The sequence below is a fragment of the Bombyx mandarina genome, chromosome 02 (assembly GCF_030267445.1).
Source record: "Bombyx mandarina strain Sakado chromosome 02, ASM3026744v2".
NCBI lineage: Eukaryota > Metazoa > Arthropoda > Insecta > Lepidoptera > Bombycidae > Bombyx > Bombyx mandarina.
The window spans coordinates 5,882,431-5,902,090 of NC_143209.1; the positions used below are offsets into that span (position 1 = coordinate 5,882,431).

The 19,660-nt window shown below is 37.9% G+C and overlaps 2 protein-coding genes across 3 annotated transcripts in view; both read left to right on the forward strand.

Moving 5' to 3' along the window:
- LOC114245638 (uncharacterized) overlaps positions 1–19,660 on the forward strand; it is a 382,194-nt gene that overhangs the window by 73,527 nt on the left and 289,007 nt on the right. The gene's annotated exons all lie outside the window — the stretch shown is intronic.
- Inv (invected homeodomain) overlaps positions 1–19,660 on the forward strand; it is a 98,174-nt gene that overhangs the window by 64,884 nt on the left and 13,630 nt on the right. For both annotated transcript variants that reach the window (XM_028177896.2, XM_028177897.2), the window contains exon 4: positions 18,017–18,052. In XM_028177896.2, the coding sequence (XP_028033697.2) occupies positions 18,017–18,052 (36 nt within the window). The remainder of the gene's footprint in view (positions 1–18,016; positions 18,053–19,660) is intronic.

Here is a 19,660-nt window from a genome sequence, read left to right on the forward strand (position 1 = left end):
TCAATAACAGGCACTGGGTATTCCAACAAGATTCGGCGCCAGCTCATAGAGCGAAGAGCACACAAGACTGGCTGGCGGCGCGTGAAATCGACTTCATCCGGCACGAAGACTGGCCCTCCTCCAGTCCAGATTTGAATCCGTTAGATTACAAGATATGGCAACACTTGGAGGAAAAGGCGTGCTCAAAGCCTCATCCCAATTTGGAGTCACTCAAGACATCCTTGATTAAGGCAGCCGCCAATATTGACATGGACCTCGTTCGTGCTGCGATAGACGACTGGCCGCGCAGATTGAAGGCCTGTATTCAAAATCACGGAGGTAATTTTGAATAAACTTTAGTGTCATAAGAATCTATGTTTTGTTAAGTTCATTTTGGTATATGAATGGTTACATAATGAATAAACTTGTTTCAATAATTTTACATTAAACATGTGACAGAATTTATGACCTGACTAGGTATATATAGATTTATTAAACTGCGACTATTTGCACGGAGGATAAAATTTAGCGACCTTTATCGTCTAGTTTAGGCGGTAAACTGAATGAAAATTCTCGATTTTTGATATGGCGTTCAATGTGGTAATGAATTGAGAATTAATAGGGATGATATAATGTCTAAATGAAAGAGTTTATCTCCGTTCTCGGACGAGATCCGATAAAATGTCAGCGCTTTTTTTTTTTCGTCTCCGCGTATAAGATTTCGAAGATCCGTCTTGCGGTGGAGCAATTAATAAAATTTGGTGGCTATTTATAAAATGAAAGGGATATGACGTCAGAGCGCGTCTAATATACAGGCTGTTAGATGGATCTTGTGACGTTAGGTACGCATTGTTAAGAAACTGGATCGAGGGAGTTTTTAATCAATATTTTACGAATCGATTCATACCGGGACGTGAAATCGTGTTCTATGGCTCTGTAAATTACCACTTAGCCCTTAGAGCGCGAACCGTCGATAGATCGACTCTGTATTAATGCGTTTACAGTGCAATGCGTCGGAACACTGATTATTGTGCATTTTTTTTTAATAAGTAAAGAGATTTACTGTAAAAAATAAGTTCTGTTAGAGTAACTTCATATATCTATTATACATAACAAAAATAATTACGAAAATTCATCGACATTTGAGGAAATTAATTAAGATTCTATAAGACACTTAATTTATAAGGTACTTTTTTTAAAACCCTTAAGTAATTTCTGCGCAATCTGTGAAAATAAGCTCAACACTAAAAGGATTAACTAACAAAGCCATTAAAACAACGATTTCTCTTACGTTTCAAACCGCAATGATCTTGTGGCGACATCTATCAGAACACAAGATAGTCTGAATCGCACTAACAACATTTTCAAGATACGTTTTCATATATACAAGTGTCAGATAATAACATTCGAGCACACGTCATTTCGGATCCTCCCGATCCATTAACAGTGCTTTTAGGTACCTCAAGCACCGGTCATCGTTCTGGTCGAACCCGCCGCTTGCGACGAAGGGCTCGGCGAGTAAACTAACCCACAGACACAGCACACTGAGTTTCTCGCCGGATCTTCTCAGTGGGTTGCGATTCTGATCCGGTGGAAGATTCTGCGAAGCACGGCCCTTGCTAGGACCAGTGTTAGCAGCACTCCCTGTTTGAGCCCCGTGAGCTCACCTACTAGTTCGTTGAATCTAGAAGAAAAAAAAACATTCGGGCCGTCGGTCTACCAGCCCAAGATCTTCAGGTTGCAGACACTGTACGGCGGCGGCATTTATGTAGGCGTCTATGAGCTACGGTGACCACTCAACACTAAGTGGGCCATGAGCTCCTGCACCCATCAGAGCGATAAAAAAAAACACCCCCAAAATCTTGAATCAGACTTCGCCGCGATCCAAACTCACCGCTCACCATACCCGGTGTCCGCTTACTTCGTGGTGGTTCTAAAAATTAAGTCATCATTCACATTGATCGTTTATTCTACTCTCTTTTTATAAATGCCAACATGGATGGCTTAATGCAGTACTACAAAATATTCTTTCAAGCTTAAATGAAATTTCGTGTTTAGTACGATGGCGGAGAGAAACGTCACGCTGGTCAAAGACATCATTTGAATTGCTTTACACTTTTAGGAGAAACGTAAATAATTTTCCCCAAATTCAGACAAGAGGATGATTGCAACCGAAGCGCGCACAAAAAACGACCCACGATGTCTCAATTCGACATAAACAAATAACCTCAATAATTCTATAAAGCGTTAAATTAATAATTAAATTAATCAAATCGCATAAAGCCGTCCAAGTGCTTTTATAATCCTTATTTTGACAACAAACTGTTCAATCGAGAGAAAAAAAACTACGGTCGAGAGAGATAGCGCTATATGGCAGAGCGAGAGAGCGATAGGCTCGCTCTTTGGGTGGTATAGTGACTCAGAAAAGCTGTGTAGTAAAAGAGCTTTATTAGGCTTTATATTTGTTTTAGTCTTAGGATTTTTCTAGAATTTGATAATAAAGTTTCTCAAGTGATTAATTATTTTGTTCGTGTTGTGTAAGAGGCGGTTGACTACTATCTAACGTTGTGTAGTAAATATTTGTAAGCTACTTCAAAAAAATTAAATTCAAATTTCAATTCATTCAATTTTTTAATGTTTATGTGTGTGTTTATAAATATTTACTATTTAATTATTCTTACTCGTGGTAGGACGTCTTGTGAGTCCGCACGGTTAAGTACCACCACCCTGCCTATTTCTGCCGTGAAGCAGTAATGCGTTTCGTTTTGCAGGGTGGTGCAACTGTTGTAACTATACCGAGAATTTAGAACTCTTTTTTCAACGTGGGATGGGTGCATTTACTTTGTAGATGTCTATGGGCTCCGGTAACCACTTAACACCAATGGGCCGTGAGCTCCTCCACCGATCTATAAATCCAAATAATAATAAAAAATAGAAAATTGTTTTAATTGATCATATTCAAAATTGTAATAATATTTCAATGATTCTATGTGCACGTAAAGAATGATGTCTTAATATTATTAAACAAATTTATCACTACTAGTGGTCCCGCAGTAGTCGAAATTCGACTATAATTAAATCAAATTATAAGTTTGAACATTGTCATGGTTCTATTGTCAAAGACCATTATTATCTATACTAATATTATAAAGAGGAAAGATTTGTTTGTTTGTTTGTTTTGAATAGGCTCCGAAACTACTGGACCGATTTGAAAAATTATTTTTCCATTAGAAGCCGACATTGTCCCTGATGAACATAGGCTACTTTTTTTTTTTTTTTTGGTTTCATGTGTGTTTTAATGTTTCCGAAGCAAAGCGAGGGCGGGTCGCTAGTACTTCTATAATCACAGATTTCGCCAAACCCACAACGTTTTTGCTTCGCGTATTAATATTTCACTATTATGTTGTTGTCAAAAAACATTCTAGCTCTCCGTCTAATATTCATAAGAGCAGAGAAAGAAACGATCGGATTAAAGTCTAGATTTTTTTTTATATAAAGGTATTTTTTATCTTATTTTTTTTAATATACCTTTTGTAAATTTCAATGAAATATGACAGTGGTTACAATTATAGAATTATATTGTAAGTTTTAATTATTGAGATTGACAGCGGTGTTAAGTTACACAATTATTTTTTTCATTCATTAGAGCTTAATACATATAATAATATGTATTTTACTTGTTCTATGGGTCTTAAAAATTACTTTATATCAGGTGGATTGAGATCTCTTACTGGTGGTAGGACCTCTTGTGAGTCCGCACGGGTAGGTACCACCGCCCCGCTTATTTCTGCCGTGAAGCAGTAATGCGTTTCGGTTTGAAGGGTGGGGCAGCCGTTGTGACTATACTGAAACCTTAGAACTATATCTCAAGGTGGGTGGCGCATTTACGTTGTAGATGTCTATGGGCTCCAGTAACCACTTAACACCAGGTGGGCTGTGAGCTCGTCCATACATCTAAGCAATAAAAAAAAACACATGCGACCCAGGCGACGCGGACGGGGCAACTCTAAGCCGCCGTCGCCCAAAGCATGCTTAGTCGAATCCCCCGGATCAATTCTTGGTGGCTTTAGACTCTTCAAGCACCGACCACCGTCCTTCTTCGACGAGTGAACGAACCCATAGACAAAATCCGCTGAGTTTCTCGCCGGGTCTTCTCAGTTGGTCGCGATTCCGGGGGTAGTTTTTTATTTATTGCTTAGGTAGAACGAGCTCATAGACCCACCTGGTGTTAAGTGGTTACTGGAGCCCATAGACATCTACGACGTGAATGCGCCACCCACCGTGAGATATAAGTTCTAAGGTCTCAAGTATAGTTACAGATTCAGCGCAGCACTGCTCTTGCTAGGTCTGGTGTTAGCAAATTCTCTCAGGTTGAGCCCTGTGAGCTCATCTACCCGGGCGTAGCTGAAATAGCCTTTTAAACTACCAGCGAATTGTAAAAAACTCTAAGGCAAATGTGTGAATGCTTTATCCAAAATTTGAGTGTCATTGAAATTATAACCAAAGTATTGTATGGTATAGAGAAAGAGAGAGAAAGCATACTTAATTTTAGACTAAAACACAGAGGAAACCGAAGCAAGAAGAAGAAGGCAAGTTTACTGGTGGTAGGACCTCTTGTAAGTCCGCGCGGGTAGGTACCACTGCCCTGTCTATTTCTGCCGTGAAGCAGTAATGCGTTTCGGTTTGAAGGGTGGAGCAGCCGTTGTAACTATACTGAGATCTTAGAACTTATATCTCAAGGTGGGTGGCGCATTTACGTTGTAGATGTCCAGGGGCTCCAGTAACCACTTAACACCAGGTGGGCTGTGAGCTCGTCCACCCACCTGAGCAATAAAAAAAAAAGTTGATTTGACCAAAACGCGACTTTATCGCTAAAAGCGATCTCTGTCAGGCAACCGTTTTTACACATGAAAATGTAATGATGAAAATAGAAAAAATATGCTCACCAGTTATGTTCGTAGTGACTAGAAGCTATAATAGTAGATGGATTTAGACAATTTCTTGACATTTGTAAACACGCCAATAAAGGTATATCAAAAAATTACCTGCGCGGGTCAGCACCGCTGTCCACTTCACCACCACAACTGTAGTCTCGCGTCTTCTTTCGTTAGAGCAATGCCCTAGACTAGTTTTTTATTTTTTTTTATTTAGAAGTGTGGACGAGCTCACTGCCCACCTGGTGTTAAGTAGTGACTGGAGCCCATAGACATCTATAACGTAAATACCGCCACCCACCTTGAGATATGACTTCTAATGTCTCAGTATACAACGGCTGCCCCGCCCTTCAAACCGAAACGCATTACTGCTTCACGGTTGAAATAGGCGGCGTGGTGGTACCTACCCGTGCGGACTCACAAGAGGTCCTACCACCAGTTACACGATGTTATTATTCCTTCACCGTGATACGCGGCTCGTGTCTGTGAGGTGGGTAACAGTAAGTATTTTATCGTCGCATATTATTCATATATTACCTATTTCGAGTACTAAAAACTAGTCAGTTCTTTTTAGTATATTTTAATTTCCCACGCCAAATAAAAGATCGATCGTGTGACAAATGAAGTCGGCTTGACCGCACCTTAAAATACTGCCTTAAACGAGCAAAAGAATAACGGCTTTACGTCTGAATACTAATAAAAACTAATTTCCTTTAAAGGAAATTTACTAATAAATTACACGATTTAAACAAGCGATTAAAAGACTTGTGTCAGTTAGATATAAGGTTCAATTTTGATTGGGCTGTGTACAACGACTCCGCAGTCAGTGGAGCTTGAAATGTTTTGGTGACATGAGTGTACGCGGACGAAAAATAAATCTATGGAGACGCTGATAGACCTATATTTTTTTTCTCATGAATTTTCTGTTCGGGTTTCCAGCTATGCGGTCCAGTGTCCGCAGTCAATTATCAAAATATAATAACATCAAAGGTAGAATCCGTGGTATGACAAAAGTTGGATAAGATGATATAGGTCAATAATGTCTAATATTTTTTAAGTGTTAAATTAAAACAAAATCTACAAAAACAACGTGATTATTATTAAGGTTGTTTCTAAAATTTTATTCCTCCAAATATTTCTACAAAATAAAATAGGTGTCTTTATGATAGTGTTTTCTGCACATTTACTTTTATCACTCTAAGTCCGAAATAAAAGCGCGTATTTTAATTTCAATTAAAATGGTTGGAAGTGTACGGAATTACCTTTCAAAAACACATAAACATAAAAAAATATATACATTTTATTGTCTTTAAAAGTGTCTTCATTGTAACATCAAGGTGTGATTGCCATCATCAGGAGGACGTGAGACTCTCAACCTTGGTACTAAACGGCGGTCCCACCCCTCAAATCAGAAGGCACATGTACATAAAACCCCCACTACTATTCAACAAATTCAAGCACAGCCTAATATGTATTATGGATGCAAAAGGATTATTTTTGATGAGGTGGTACTAGTGTAAGTGGAACTGTAGGAGGTTGGTTTTCGGTAGGCAGCGGCTTGGCTCTGCCCCTGGCATTGCTGAAGTCCACGGGCGACGGTAACCACTCACCATCAGGTGGGCCGTATGCTCGTCTGCGTACAAGGGCAATAAAAAAATAAAAAAAATTGTGTCAATAGTGGTACTGAATGGCGGCCCTACCCTTCAAATCGGAAGGCACATGTACACAAAACCCCCCACCGCTAATCGACACATTCAAAGGCTTAATATATTATGCAAAAGTATTATTTTTTTTGTAATACGATTGTCGTCTCCACTGCGGGCCGCGCGAACTGGGTGGTCGGACCACCCTGCTCTCGGTACCACATCTGTTTGTACGCACTACAAATTAGGCTATATTGTTGTACGTACCTAACTTTGGCACTTTCTCCCGGAGAAACGTGGCAAGTCAGCGGATTCGAGTGTGCTCTCGTAGCGAGCGAGACGGGACTGCGTTCGGGGAATACCTAATGCGTGCTCAGAACGGGCATGATAAAAGAACAGCCCGGTACAGTTAAACTTAACTGGAAGTAACGTGTTGTTTGAGCCCGCCCGGTTAGGTAAATCCCGGCCTGATTCTGTCGCGAAACACTAATACCGGTCACCGTTCTCGCCGAGCCTGTCGCTTGGGAGGAAGGGCTCGACGAGTAAATTAACCCATAGACACAGCCTACTGAGTTTCTCGCCGGATTTTCTCAGTGGATCGCGTTTCTAATACGGTGGTAGATTCCGCGAAGCACTGCTCTTGCTAGGGCCAATGTTTGGAGGCGCTCAGGAAGCTGTTACCTCACCCTGTCCTGGTGAAACTGGAAAGACCCCCGGACCACGACCAATCCTATCAACCTATGCCTGCATGTTTTGCTATTATTCATTTTACCCATATAGATATATTATTATACTCTAATAACTAGTTAATTTGTCTACGCACAGATAATATTTTCGAATTCTATACAAATTAGATATTTGACATTGTCTGTCAGTTCACGTGTCCAAATTGATCTCAATGCAAACGCACAGTCGAGTGCTGGGTTTTCAAAAAATAACACCACAGACCTCAGAAATACCGATAGTTACTAGTATTAACTGGCCGCTGAGTTTGTTTTACTGATTCTTCTATAGTCTGTGGTTTTTGTTGGAATCTGTGACGGAAATGACATTCAACAAGTATGTCTTATTGACATTTTAATTGGCTTAAACGGTTCGAGTTATTATTTTTGCCTGCTAATGTAATCGAGCTCGCAGCCCGCCTGGGTTTAAATGGTCATCACGGTCCATAGATTTGAATGCCTCTACTTATTCTGGAGGTTCGAAGCTGCATTTAAATGTTCATATGATTAACAATAGTTGTTTTATTTTTTTTATTGCTTAAACAGGTGGACGAGCTCACGGCCCACCTAGTTTTGAATATCTACATCTATCTATCTATAGACATCTACAACGTAAATGCCACCACCCACTTTGAGATACGAGTTACTGGTGGTAGGAAGTCTTGTGAGTCTGCACGGGTAGGCACAACCCGCCTATTTCTGCCGTAAAGCAGTAATGCCTTTGTAACTATACTGAGACCTTAGAACTTATATCTCAAGGTGGTTGACGCATTTACGTTTTAGATATCTATGGGCTCCAGTAACGACTTAAGCAATAATAATAACAAAAAAATACGAACATCTGCGATTTTCATTACGATCAGTCCTAGATACTTCCAAACTACTAATTATATTCCGCGTTGATGACTAATTAAATGCCATAACGGAATTAATTCAGCGATCGAAATAGATTAAGTTAATTATATAAATAACTTTATAATTGTATTGTTTAATTGAATTAATTATATTCGGTATTCGGATTATTTGGACGGTTTTTACCGGTGCCAACTGGTTGGTATATTAGGAATGAGATTATAAATAATTTGTTCAATTAGACTTATTAGACGGTCAAATTGGGGTTTGTTAATTTTATTTTTATTTAGAATTTATATATTAATACGTGAAGCAAAAACTTTGTATCCCTTTTTACGAATATTGCGCGGATGGAGGAGTATGAAATTTTGCACACTTATAGAGAATATAGAGAAGAAGTGCACAATGCTAATATTTTTTTTAAATAATGCATAAAAGATACATTAAATCAATAAAGAAAATATTACACACACTACATACCATGTATTTGACGCACACACGCATGCATACTATTTATTGTCAAACTTTTGTTCTTGACGTCTGTTGTCAAATTGAGAATAGATTAAATATTTTTTGTCTTTGTCTTTGATAATATTTTTATAGTGTAGTCTTGGCGAAATTTGTGATTATAGAAGTATAAAAGACAATCATAATAGTGTACAAACTTACAATTCCAGTTAATTATAGTCGAATTTCGACTACTGCGGGACCTCTAGTATGCATTAATTTTGTTTGTGTGTTTTTTTTTATTGCTTAAATGGGTGGACGAGCTCACAGCCCACCTGGAACTAAGTGGTTACTGGAGCCCATAGACATCTACAACGTAAATGCGCCACCCACCTTGAGATATAAGTTCTAAGGTCTCAGTATAGTTACAACGGCTGCCCCGCACTTCAAACCGAAACGCATCACTGCTTCACGGCAGAAATAGGCAGGGTGGTGGTAGGTACCTACCCGCGCGGACTCACAAGAAGTCCTACTACCAGTAATTACTACTATGTACTATGTATGTATACTAATAATGTATAGTACATTAGGTAGATCGAATAGCTTAGTACCATTGTCCTAACTGCTTTCATTGTGTACCTACGTCATAAAATAATAGTGATACTCCGGCAATGTGTTCTTCCTTAAAAGGCGCGGGAGAGGCACCTAAAAGAAAAAAAAATGGAGTGAGAGAAAGAGAACACGATATAAACTTTAATCAAAGTACGCATTAAAAAAATCACGTAAATCTATACTAATATAATAAAGCTGAAGAGTTTGTTTGCTTGAACGCGCTAATCTCAGGAAGTACTGGTCCGATTTGGAAAATTCTTTCAGTGTTAGATAGCCCATTTATCGAGGAAGGCTATAGGCTATATAACATCACGCTAAGACTAATACAAGCGGAACACCAATAAAGAATGTTTCAAAATCGGGGTTATTTTTACATTTTGAGAGCTACCGCTGCGTGCGCCGCAGAAACGATTAAAGTTTCGCTAAAATAATGTATTACAGAATTGTTCCCCTTCAAAAGATCTAAATAAAGTCCGTGACAGCATATGTCTATATGTTAAGGTTGGCTCACTATAACGTTTTTTATGCTAACCAAATTTGTTCTATAATAAAGCATTATTTGTGAACTATTCCACGCGGACGAAGTCGCGGGCAAAAGCTAGTGTCGAATTAAAACAGAAAGCTTAAAACAACAAACCGAAGTAAAAATTAATTTCCTTTTTACTGCTGACACGTGTGAAGATATTGTTAGAGCCAAGTTATAATATTATTGTATTGACAATGGTTCATGACGCGCGCGCGAATTTTCAAGTTCATTGGTCGTCTTGGAGTCGGTGGAAATGTCTTTCAAAAATTCCGTTACAGACAAATAAATAATACAGACATACCGAAATATTGAAGCGTGTTAAAAAAGTCGAAATAAAAATATATATATATATACAAACTAAACTGTCAAAAAAACAAAGATGGCCGTTCCGAAATACGTTATAATTGGTTATAATGCTTACGTCCTTAATGAAGCTATAAAAATAAATTTATAACTTGTCGTGAATAATAAAATTAGCATACGGATTATTCGAAAGTATTTAACATGATTGTTTTTATTTTTCGATGTGGTTCGTAGCACAAGGCTCTTAAGAACGTGCAACTATTCGATAATTAGTGTGTGTCATTTGAACCCCAAAGTCATACTACAAGTGCACGGGTTTGGGGCTCAACGGAGAATGGGCACGCGTGTTTCCTGAATAGCCCACCAGCTTACTGCGATCGCCAACTGGTATTTAGTGGTTAGGCAGGCATAATTGTAGGCTAGTGCCGATATCGGCCGCAAAATGTATTTCTGTTTGAATGGAAACCCGTTGTACTACACATCGTTTATATTATAAATAGTTGTTTTTTTAAACAAATTCCCTGTTACAAACATGTGATATTATTCAAGACCTAAATGTCGTTCTGGTCTTGTGTGTTTTCGTGAGGGCTCTGCGTTCCCACCAACATTTGTGTGATGAACAGATTAGTTTGCTCTTTATCTGGGTATTTAATTTACATATGTATCTAATTAATAGTAGAGTCTCATCTCATTTCGTTTTCAATTAATTTCATGCCATGTTTCATATTAATCAACTTCATTTCATTTCATAATATCATTTTTCATATAAAAAAAGGTTTTCATTAAAATTAAAATAAGACTTGACCTAAAGGTTTTAGTTACCAGGTCATGATACACCTAAAAAAAAAAATGTATTACTGTACTAGTTTGAAAGTAATCTTAAAACAATTACTATATTAAATAAATAAAAAGGATACATTTGAAATAGATAGGTTTATTCTCAGAATACCATTATCAGCCATTTACAGGTGGTAGGACCTCTTGTGAGTCCGCACCGGTAGGTACCACCGCCCTGCCTATTTCTGCCGTGAAGCAGTAATGCGTTTCGTATTGAAGGGTGGGGCAGCCTTTGTAACTATACTTGAGACCTTACAACTTATATTTCAAGATGGGTGGTGCATTACGTTGTAGATGTCTATGGGCTCCAGTAACCACTTAACACCAGCTGGGCTGTGAGCTCGTCCACCCATCTAAGCAATAAAAAAAAGCCGTTGACACCGATGTATCCTCTAAAGCACGGGAACCTGGTAGATAGTTCTGTTGGCACGAAAATTACAAGCATTATAGTTGACGAAATTGCATATCATTCTTATTCGCGGTATGTATCACAGAACAGATTTGGCTCTAACTAACGCCTTCACTAAATTAACACGAATTCGACAGATCATAAATTTATGTATCGATTTTAAAGAAAATTTATAGAAAACCAGTTGCATTACGAAGACTTATTTTGATTTACTTCTTGACTAAGTATGTTGCTACTCGTTATTCTGGTTTCAATGAAATTAGCATTTCCAGTGTTGATTTATTATCTCACACTATGAGTTTTACGAGAGGATATTAGCCATGGATTCATTTGCTTCGATCACAGATTATAAAATTTGAACTAAGAAAAAAAAAATCGGAACTTAACCTAAAATTTCTGCAAGTTGCAAAAATAGTTCAACTTTAAAAACAAATTGCTATCTATCAGTCAATCGATGGTGCTGTGTGCTGTGATGGGTAAATATTACATGCGTATATCAAACACACAGAACATTAATGTAACATAGGAAAGTAGACTAGCATAGAGTAAGGAATTATATAAGATATAGAGTTTAAGAACAAATCGCTAAAAATAAGATGTATAAATTACTGTAAGAATAAAATATCAAACAATGTACATATAAAGCTCCTGTAAATATTACGTAATAATTATATATAAGAAATAAATAGAATAGTAAGAAATAATAAACCTAGCAGCTAAAGCTCCCATTATGTTGGAGGTAGGATTATAATAAAAATAAAAATAACACATAGGAACGCAGTATACATTCATAAAATAATACACAATTCTCAATGTGTAAAATATAAGACAATAATTATCAGATAATATTCAGATTATCGAATTTTAGTCGTCGTGGCCTAACGGATAAGACGTCCGGTGCATTCGTATGTAGCGATGCATGTTCGAATCTCAGGCGGATACCAATTTTTCTAATGAAATACGTACTCAACAAATGTTTACGATTGACTTCCACGGTGAAGGAATAACATCGTGTAATAAAAATCAAGCCCGCAAAATTATAATTTGCGTAATTACTGGTGGTAGGACATCTTTTGAGTCCGCGCGGGTAGGTACCACCACCCTGCCTATTTCTGCCGTGAAGCAGTAATGCGTTTCGGTTTGAAGGGTGGGGCCGCCGTTGTAACTATACTGAGACCTTAGAACTTATATCTCAAGGTGGGTGGCGCATTTACGTTGCGGATGTCTATGGGCTCCAGTAACCACTTAACACCAGGTGGGTTGTGGGCTCGTCCACTCATCTAACCAATAAAAAATTAATAACAGTTACAGTATATTGCTCATACATATCTTGACTGACCTTATATGAGTATTCGTTTGACATTACCTCACCTCAGAACTTGAATGAGATTGAGTAAAGTCAAAAAGTTATCAGCTCAAACTTCACGGTCACCTGCTTTTGGTGTAAAATTTTGTTTAATTATTAAACACCTAAATGATTAATGATTTTAAATATAGTATGAAACGAGATGAAATTAATTAATCTCTCAGTAAAATGGTGGGAATTAACTGAAATTTCAATGACTGAAGATCAGAACTTAAAAATGGGTAGTTTAACATAGCCATTACAATCACAGGTTTCAAAAATACTAGATACGTGAACTTAAACAGTGATATTTTAAAGGTATTTTATGCCCTGCTAGCTAAGACCTTTAAGTCATGTCTTATTTTAATCTAGATTCTTATTTTTATCAAAAATGACAATATGGAGTGAAATGAAATGAAATAAAGATTATTAGTTTGAGACATTAATCAACTGGGATGAAATTAATGAAATGAGGTGAGATGATATGAGATGAAATATAATTTCAGTAAAATGCTAGTCATTTATTGAGATTTTTTCAGTGGACTTTTTGGAGGATCCCGAGAAGTTACGTTGAGCGGCTTTGTTTCATTTTCCCACATTTGTGCATTTTCACAGATATTAAACAGTTCATAAACCACCATTATTACACATTTAAACCTGAAAAAACATTAAATAGATAGAATAAAACAAATCACATAACTTGACTCCTCGCGTTCCCGCCAAAAAGTCATAACGAGTGATTTAACATTTCCGAATACAGATTATATTATCAATAATATTAGCCGCGTACCTATTACGTAAAATACTCCTACTGGTATTACACGGGAACTGGCGCGAATCGATAAAATCACATTCGTCCGATTTCAAAGCGTCTGTCACATGATCATACAAGATTACACTGAATATATTATTATAGGCATCTAAAATACCTTTTCCACAAGTCTCATGCCACCAACGAAGCCTCATAATGAAGATATTAGTCTAATCATCGCTCCGTTGCTGCCTCTTAGCGATCAACAAGATAAAGAAAGTCGCCCAGTGACGCGGAGAAGATATTTCATATCGAGAGTTGAGAGGCTATTTGGTTCACGCGACATTTTTGCAACTTTACAACAGAGCCATTACAAAGCTTAAAATAATAATAAAACTTCTTCAGCTATTTCTAATGAAGTTCAATTGAGAACATCGATTTGTAGAATATCAATTTTATCTTTTTCCTACCTAAGCTGATGGTCTTGAGTTTGAGAGAGCATATCAGCGTCACTGGGCGAGTAGGTCAGCTCACGGAGCTCAAAACTGACGATGTTGCTAACATGAACCCTAGGAAGAGCCGTGCTTCGCAAAATGTACTACCGGATCGGAAACGCGACCCACTAAGAAAATCCGGCGAGAAACTCAGTGGGTCGTGTCTATGGGTTAATATACTCGTCGAGCCCTTCGTCGCAAGCAACGGGTTCGATGAGGACGATGACCGGTGCACCGTTAGTGGATCGGGAGGATCCGTAATGACATGTTTTGGGCGACGTCGACTGTTTGCCATTCGGTCCGCAGGATCGGGTATGTAGTTACCGGCGGCCACGATGAGAGGGTTCTCGTGTCGTGCCGCTTTCTCGAAATGGCGCACTGATGTCGACTGCACTACACAGTACTGCTCTTGCTAGGGCTAGTGTAAGCAACACTCCCGGCTTGAGCCCACCTACACGTCAAGGCGAAACTGAAATAGCCTCTCAAGGCATAGGTAGGAAAAAAAGCGTGTCTTTTAATGGAAGGCAATGTTAAACGTCTTGACCGGTATAAAACCTTAATTAGAAAACATAAAGTTGTTTATGATCATTTTGGCGGATTTTTTAGATTCAATTTTTTTGTTTTGTTTAATTATTCAAATTAATTTTAACGACAATTAAGCTTAAAAGCATTTCGTATTCAATTTCTTTTGTAAATAAATGGAGTTTTATTGACATGTTTATTTTAGTTTTTATTGTGATGATATTATTATCCTTGTTTTAGACTGTGTTCACACGGCTTACAGTTCCGCTACTATTTCTGTCGCGAATTAGTCATGCGTTAAGATTTGAGGTTCACGTTTTTCTGTAAGAGTCGCTTCGACCTCAAGACGTCTATGGGTAGTGGAAATCTCAATATGAATCCACTTCAAATACAAAAAAAAAAGCATAATTATATGTGGTGCATTTATTCGACTCTCATGCGATACAAGGTAGGTTTAAAATTGAATTTACCTAATGAATCAATCAATATGAGTTCCCTTATTTTCAGTGAAGTAAAATCCGGCGAATTTACTGGTGGTAGGACCTCTTGCGAGTCCGCGCGGGTAGGTACCACCGCTCTGCCTATTTCTGCCGTGAAGCAGTAATGCGTTTCGGTTCGAAGGGTGTGGCAGCCGTCGTAACTATACTGAGATCTTAGAACTTATATTTCAAAGTGGGTGGCGCATTTACAATGTAGATGTCCATGGGCTCCAGTAACCACTTAACACCAGGTGGGCTGTGAGATCGTCCACCCATCATAACCCTGGCAACGGTTGCGCGTTTAAGTCTGCTAGCTTAAGGATTCATAAATAAATAGATTAGATCGGATTTTGTTTTTTTTTGGAGCCTTTTCGATTTCAGCTATTTATAATGTACTTATATAAAAAAAATACTACCTATGCTGATAGCCTTAAGAGGCTATTTCAGCTTCTCCTTGACATGTAGGTGTGCTCACGGGGCTCAAGCCGGGAGTATTGATAACTCTGACCCTAGCTAGAGCAGTGTTTCGCAGAATCTACTAGGATCGGAAACGCGACCCACTGAGAAGATCCGGCGAGAAACTCAGTGGACTGTGTCTATGGGTTAATTCACTTGTCGAGCCCTTCGTCGCAAGCGACAGGTTCGGCGAGGACGGTGCTTATGGTACCTAAAAGCACCGTTACTGGATCGGGAGGATCCGTAATGACGTGTTTAGGGCGACGTCGACAGTTTACCATTCGGTCCACAGGAGCGGGTATGTAATTACCGGCGGTCATGACAAGAGGGTTTTCGTATCGTGCCGCCTTCTCAAAATGGCGCAATGATGCCGACTGTATATACTTACTGACTGAGTCAAGCTCCAGGTCATCATGGAGATCCATGTTCCTTAGGAACCATGGTACTCCGACGGCTATCCTGCAAAAAGGGGATTGAATAACTTGAAGGGAATTCAAGTTGGTGCGGGCCGCGTGAGTGGACACTACACTTGCATAGGTCATGACGGGGCGTATGCAAGTTTTGTAGAGTGTCACCTTATTACGAAGGGACTGTTTACTTCGCTTGCAAATCATTTAGGCCTATGTTCAGCATGTGGGCAGATAAAGGCTGATGATGATGATGTTGATGATTATGCACCGGTGTTCGAATCCCGCAGGCGGGTACCATGCTTTCTTCTGAAATGCGTACTTAACAAATGTTCACGATCGACTTCCACGGTGAAGGAATAACACCGTTTAATAAAAATCAAATCCGCAAAATTATAATTTGCGTGATTACTGGTGGTAGGACGTCTTGTGAGTCCGCACGGGTAGGTACCACCACCCCGCCTATTTCTGCTGTGAAGCAGTAACGCGTTTCGTTTTGAAATGTGGGGCAGCCGTTGTACTGTAAAAATTGAAACCTTAGAACACATATCTCAAGGTCAGGTCATCTATTCATCCAAGCAGTAAATTGATATTTTCTTATTTCTTTCAGTTTCAAAAACGATATGAAGTATTTTAAAATTAAGGGCTATAAATACATCGCTCCAACCAAACCAGCACATACTAAAGAAAACGTCCGAAATATGAACCTTCGAGCATGTCACGGCGCGAGTTCGTAAGCGAATAGCCAGCTTTATCGGTGACGTCACAGACCACCCACGGCCACGTTTAATTAAGACATCATGAGATTTTATCGTCTCAACGATTTTATACGTAATTATTATATGTAATTAAATCGAGAAAGGAGCTTGGCGATTTCGCGTCGATAATTTATAGGCGTGTGCATAGTTGAAGCGTTTGAGACGCGAACGCTTGGCTTGAGGCTTGAGGCTTGGAAGAAAATATATTATATTAAGTTACAACGAACTTGGACCCTGATACCGATGCTACTTTAAAATAATTCGTCTCTTTATGTGATGTTTACATATACATATGCAAGCAAGCTGGACTGTGTATACATGGGTCGCTGTGGTGCATCTCCCATGGGATGTTACGACAGTAATTCATTGTGATGTAAATATAACTACTAACATAGGTGTAAGTCTTACTAACAATTTGTCTTTCTAACAATTTGTATGAGTCATGGTTACTTGCAATAAAAACATTATTATTATTATTATTATAAGCTGGTTGTAAAAAGAAATGACACAAAAATAAATTATGAATTATGGACCTTTTGGCGGGAACGCGAGCTGCAAAGTTGCGTGAATTGTTTTATTTTATCTATTTAGTGTTTCTTCAGGCTTAATATTGTAATAACGGTGGTTTATTAACTGTTTAATATCTGTGAAAGTGCACAAATATGGGAGAATGAAACAAAGCCACTGAACCTAGCTTCTCGGAATTATCCAAAAAGTCCACTGACAAAGTCTCCGTAAATACTACAATTTTACTGAGATTATATTTTATTCCATACTAGCGACCCGCCCTCGCTTCGCTTCGGAAACTGTAATTTATTATTGATTTCTCCACTATTTAATGGATGTCATTATACATATAAACCTTCCTCTTCAATCACTCTATCTATTTAAAAAAAACCGCATCAAAATCCGTTGCGTAGTTTTAAAGGTTTAAGCATACATAGGGATATAGGGACAGAGAAAGCGACTTTGTTTTATACTATGTAGTGATGATCTCATCTCATTTCATTTCATGTCAATTGATTAATGTATGTGGAAAATGTAGTTTATTTGGGAGGCTTAAACGACAAAGGGAAGATCTTCCACCGAGCGGGTGATATTGCCCGGTAGACCGACGCCGCGACAGTCCGAATGTTGTTGTTCGGAACTTGTATATATGGGAGCTTATCTTGAAAATGTCGTAAGCGAGATTCAGGCATCTGTCAATTATCTTGCGTTGTATGATGGCTACCCGCCACAGCTTATTATTTTGAAATTAATAAACTATATTTCATTACGCTCCATATCATCTTTCATAAAAAAGAAGAATATACAAAAGATTAGGCTGTATGGTATAGTACCTTTGCCGTTCCAGTTGGAAAAATAGAACTACTACTACTTATGAAATTACACCAAAAATTAAATAATGGATTTTCTTAAAAAAATCTAAACAAAAATCATAATTCAATTCAATTCCTTACTATTGTCAATACCTTTCATTTCCTTAATATTGTTATTGTCTTTTGTTGTATTAATCGATTATTTTTCTCTTTTGTTTCAGGAAGAAGTAAGTACGGGTCCCGCTCAGGGCTGCCACGTGAGATAATTCCATTTATTTTTCAAAACGAATTCATGTGTGTTGTGTCATTGTGTCTAAATAAACAGGGTGTTTTGGAGCCGTAGCCTATTGCTAACTGAATAACACTAAAAATCATACAGAAATAAAAGCATTAATTACGGTATTTTATCGGCACGCAATGTATAGCAATATTAAAATCAGCTGACAGGGTCACCGACCTCTTTCCGGGTTCCCAAATATCGCACCTACTAGAACGATTATTGCTCACTTCTAGATTATATTAATTTCGGATTCTTTACACCCTGTATATTTCAATTCATAGGCGGTTTTACTTTTACAATAAAAAAAATAACGTACCTTATATTAATTAGAATACAAATTTTTAGAGTTACTAGTGGTCCCGTAGTAGTTGAAATTCGACTATAATTAATTGAAATTATATGTTTGAACATTATTATGGTTCTATTGCCAAAGAGTTATTATACTTCTATAATTATAAAAAAAAAGAACACAATATTCCTAACCTAAAAGTAGATGTTATTATCCGCAACATGCTTCGTCACTTCTATAATAACAGATTTCGCCAAGACTACACTATAGACAAATAATATTAAAGACTAGCTGACCCGGCAAACGTTGTTTTGCCATATATAAGATCTCTAGGGAATTTCTAGTATAGAAAAAAAAGTAACTTATTGTAAGTCTGTAAGGATGTGGTAAATGAGTGAAAGAGGCATGTAGCGCTGTGAACGATTACGGAGTATAAAAATAATAAAACCTCATTCAACCACATACCTAGGTAATGCCTCATTATAACAAAAAAAATGTCCAAAAATAAAAATAAATGTTAGGGGCGGACAACCCTTGTCACTTTATTATAGATGACATAAATGGTATTTTGAATATTGAAATATAAAAAACATAAAAACTGGTGAAGCTTGAAATGTTTTTTTCTCTCTATAGAGAAACTCAGTTTGTACTATAGTTTCGCTGGGCTAAGCTTTATTTTAACGTGAATAATATAAAACATTATAAAACAACATTTCTACAACTAGGTAGCAGGAAAAATGGATAAATTTAAATTCGAGTTCATGGTTAAAGCCAGTGAAAATAGTAAAAATATAAAAAAATATATATAAAATATTAGGCTGTATGGTATGACACCTTTGCCTTTCCAGTTGGAAAAATAAAACTACTACTACTTTAGTTACTACGGAAATATTTGTGAACGTCCAAATTTGTCAAATCACATCGTCTTGTCAAGACTGTGTCTGATGAGCGCGCACAAAAAACTGTCATACCATACCTTCCCGTGCCGAGGAAGGCAAGGGCGCTGACCTTTGTAACGATTTATCACAGATTGTTAACTCGCCACCAAAGAAATGCACTTGAACATACTATGCATACGTGACGGCACAAGGTGATATGAATTAAAATTACTTTTACACTTTGTTTCTCGCATTTCTAATTTTCAATACAATATAGTCTGCACAATATTGAAATAATTGGTAGCAATTAGTTTTGAAGTCGTCATGGCCTAAAGGATAAGACGTCCGGTGCATTCGCATGTTGCGATGCAACGGTGTTCGAATCCCGCAAGCGGGTACCGATTTTTCTAATAAAATA